This window comes from Aplysia californica, unplaced genomic scaffold (assembly GCF_000002075.1).
Source record: "Aplysia californica isolate F4 #8 unplaced genomic scaffold, AplCal3.0 scaffold00197, whole genome shotgun sequence".
Lineage (NCBI taxonomy): Eukaryota > Metazoa > Mollusca > Gastropoda > Aplysiida > Aplysiidae > Aplysia > Aplysia californica.
The window spans coordinates 251,344-252,338 of NW_004797467.1; the positions used below are offsets into that span (position 1 = coordinate 251,344).

General features: G+C 38.3%; 1 protein-coding gene across 1 annotated transcript in view; it reads right to left on the bottom strand.

Moving 5' to 3' along the window:
- Positions 1–792: 792 nt before the first annotated feature.
- Positions 793–995, bottom strand: part of LOC101857485 — a 152,874-nt gene continuing 152,671 nt past the window's right edge. Inside the window, exon 3 of the mRNA XM_035969935.1 lies at positions 793–855. Within this exon, the coding sequence (XP_035825828.1) occupies positions 793–855 (63 nt within the window). The remainder of the gene's footprint in view (positions 856–995) is intronic.

Genomic DNA, 995 nt, shown 5'->3' on the forward strand with positions numbered 1-995 from the left:
CTAAAAGTTTTGAACTTAAGCTTTCAATTTTATTCTACCCCACAAAAGGTGACTTTTCAATCGTTGATCCTGTTTTTTGTTCATTACGTTTCAAAGATTTCATCTAATCAACAATATGTCCAAACCTAATCTCAAACTGTGCCGTAGAGTCCATGATTATGTTATCTAAATACATATTTACTTCTGTCAGGGTCTTTATAGTCAGATCGACTTCAAAGTGACGTCCGAAAGCTCTGTTGTTCTGTTTTGTTTTTCGTCTCGTGTCCCACTTTGTTTTTGACACCCACTGTTGCAAAATATTTTGTTTTTCATTGAAGGTAATATCGTATATGTGTTATGCATCCTTCTACAAAATCTACTTCATGTAGGGGACAGGCTGCCTAGACCCTGATTGTCAGGTCAGGTCAGGGCCAACCCTGGCTGAGAAGGATACAACGTCCCACCAGACAGACAGAGATACTAGATCAAATTTTAATATCTCCCCACCCGAGAATCCAACCTACTTTTTGAAACAAGGGCAACAGTGCTACAAACACAACGTTGTTGAAATTTTGTTACGGTAAAAAAAAGAACTTGCCACAGAGAGAGAGGCAATGTTTTGAATTACGAAAGAAGAGAGTGTAGATGACAGTGCTGGTGGCAGTAATGAAGGAGAGGTGAAGATCTTATTTCTTCTCTTTTTGTTGTTTTTGTAGGTTGTTGTTGTTGCTGCTGCTCTTGTGGATGTTGCTGCTATTATCGTTAAAGTTGTTGCTGCTGCAACTGCTATTTTAGATCAAAATGGTGTAATGCTCAAACCTCCGCAGACGCTATATTGGCAGGTAAGAATGTGAACTCTTTGAGTCCTCCCGCAAACTGAAACGACAACCAATTAGCTCTCAAAAGTTAAACAGTGATATTCTTTCACCAATGTGAAGCACCTAGAAACAGGAAAAGTGAGTGTATGTATGTATGTATGTATGTATGTATGTATGTATGTATGTATGTATGTATGT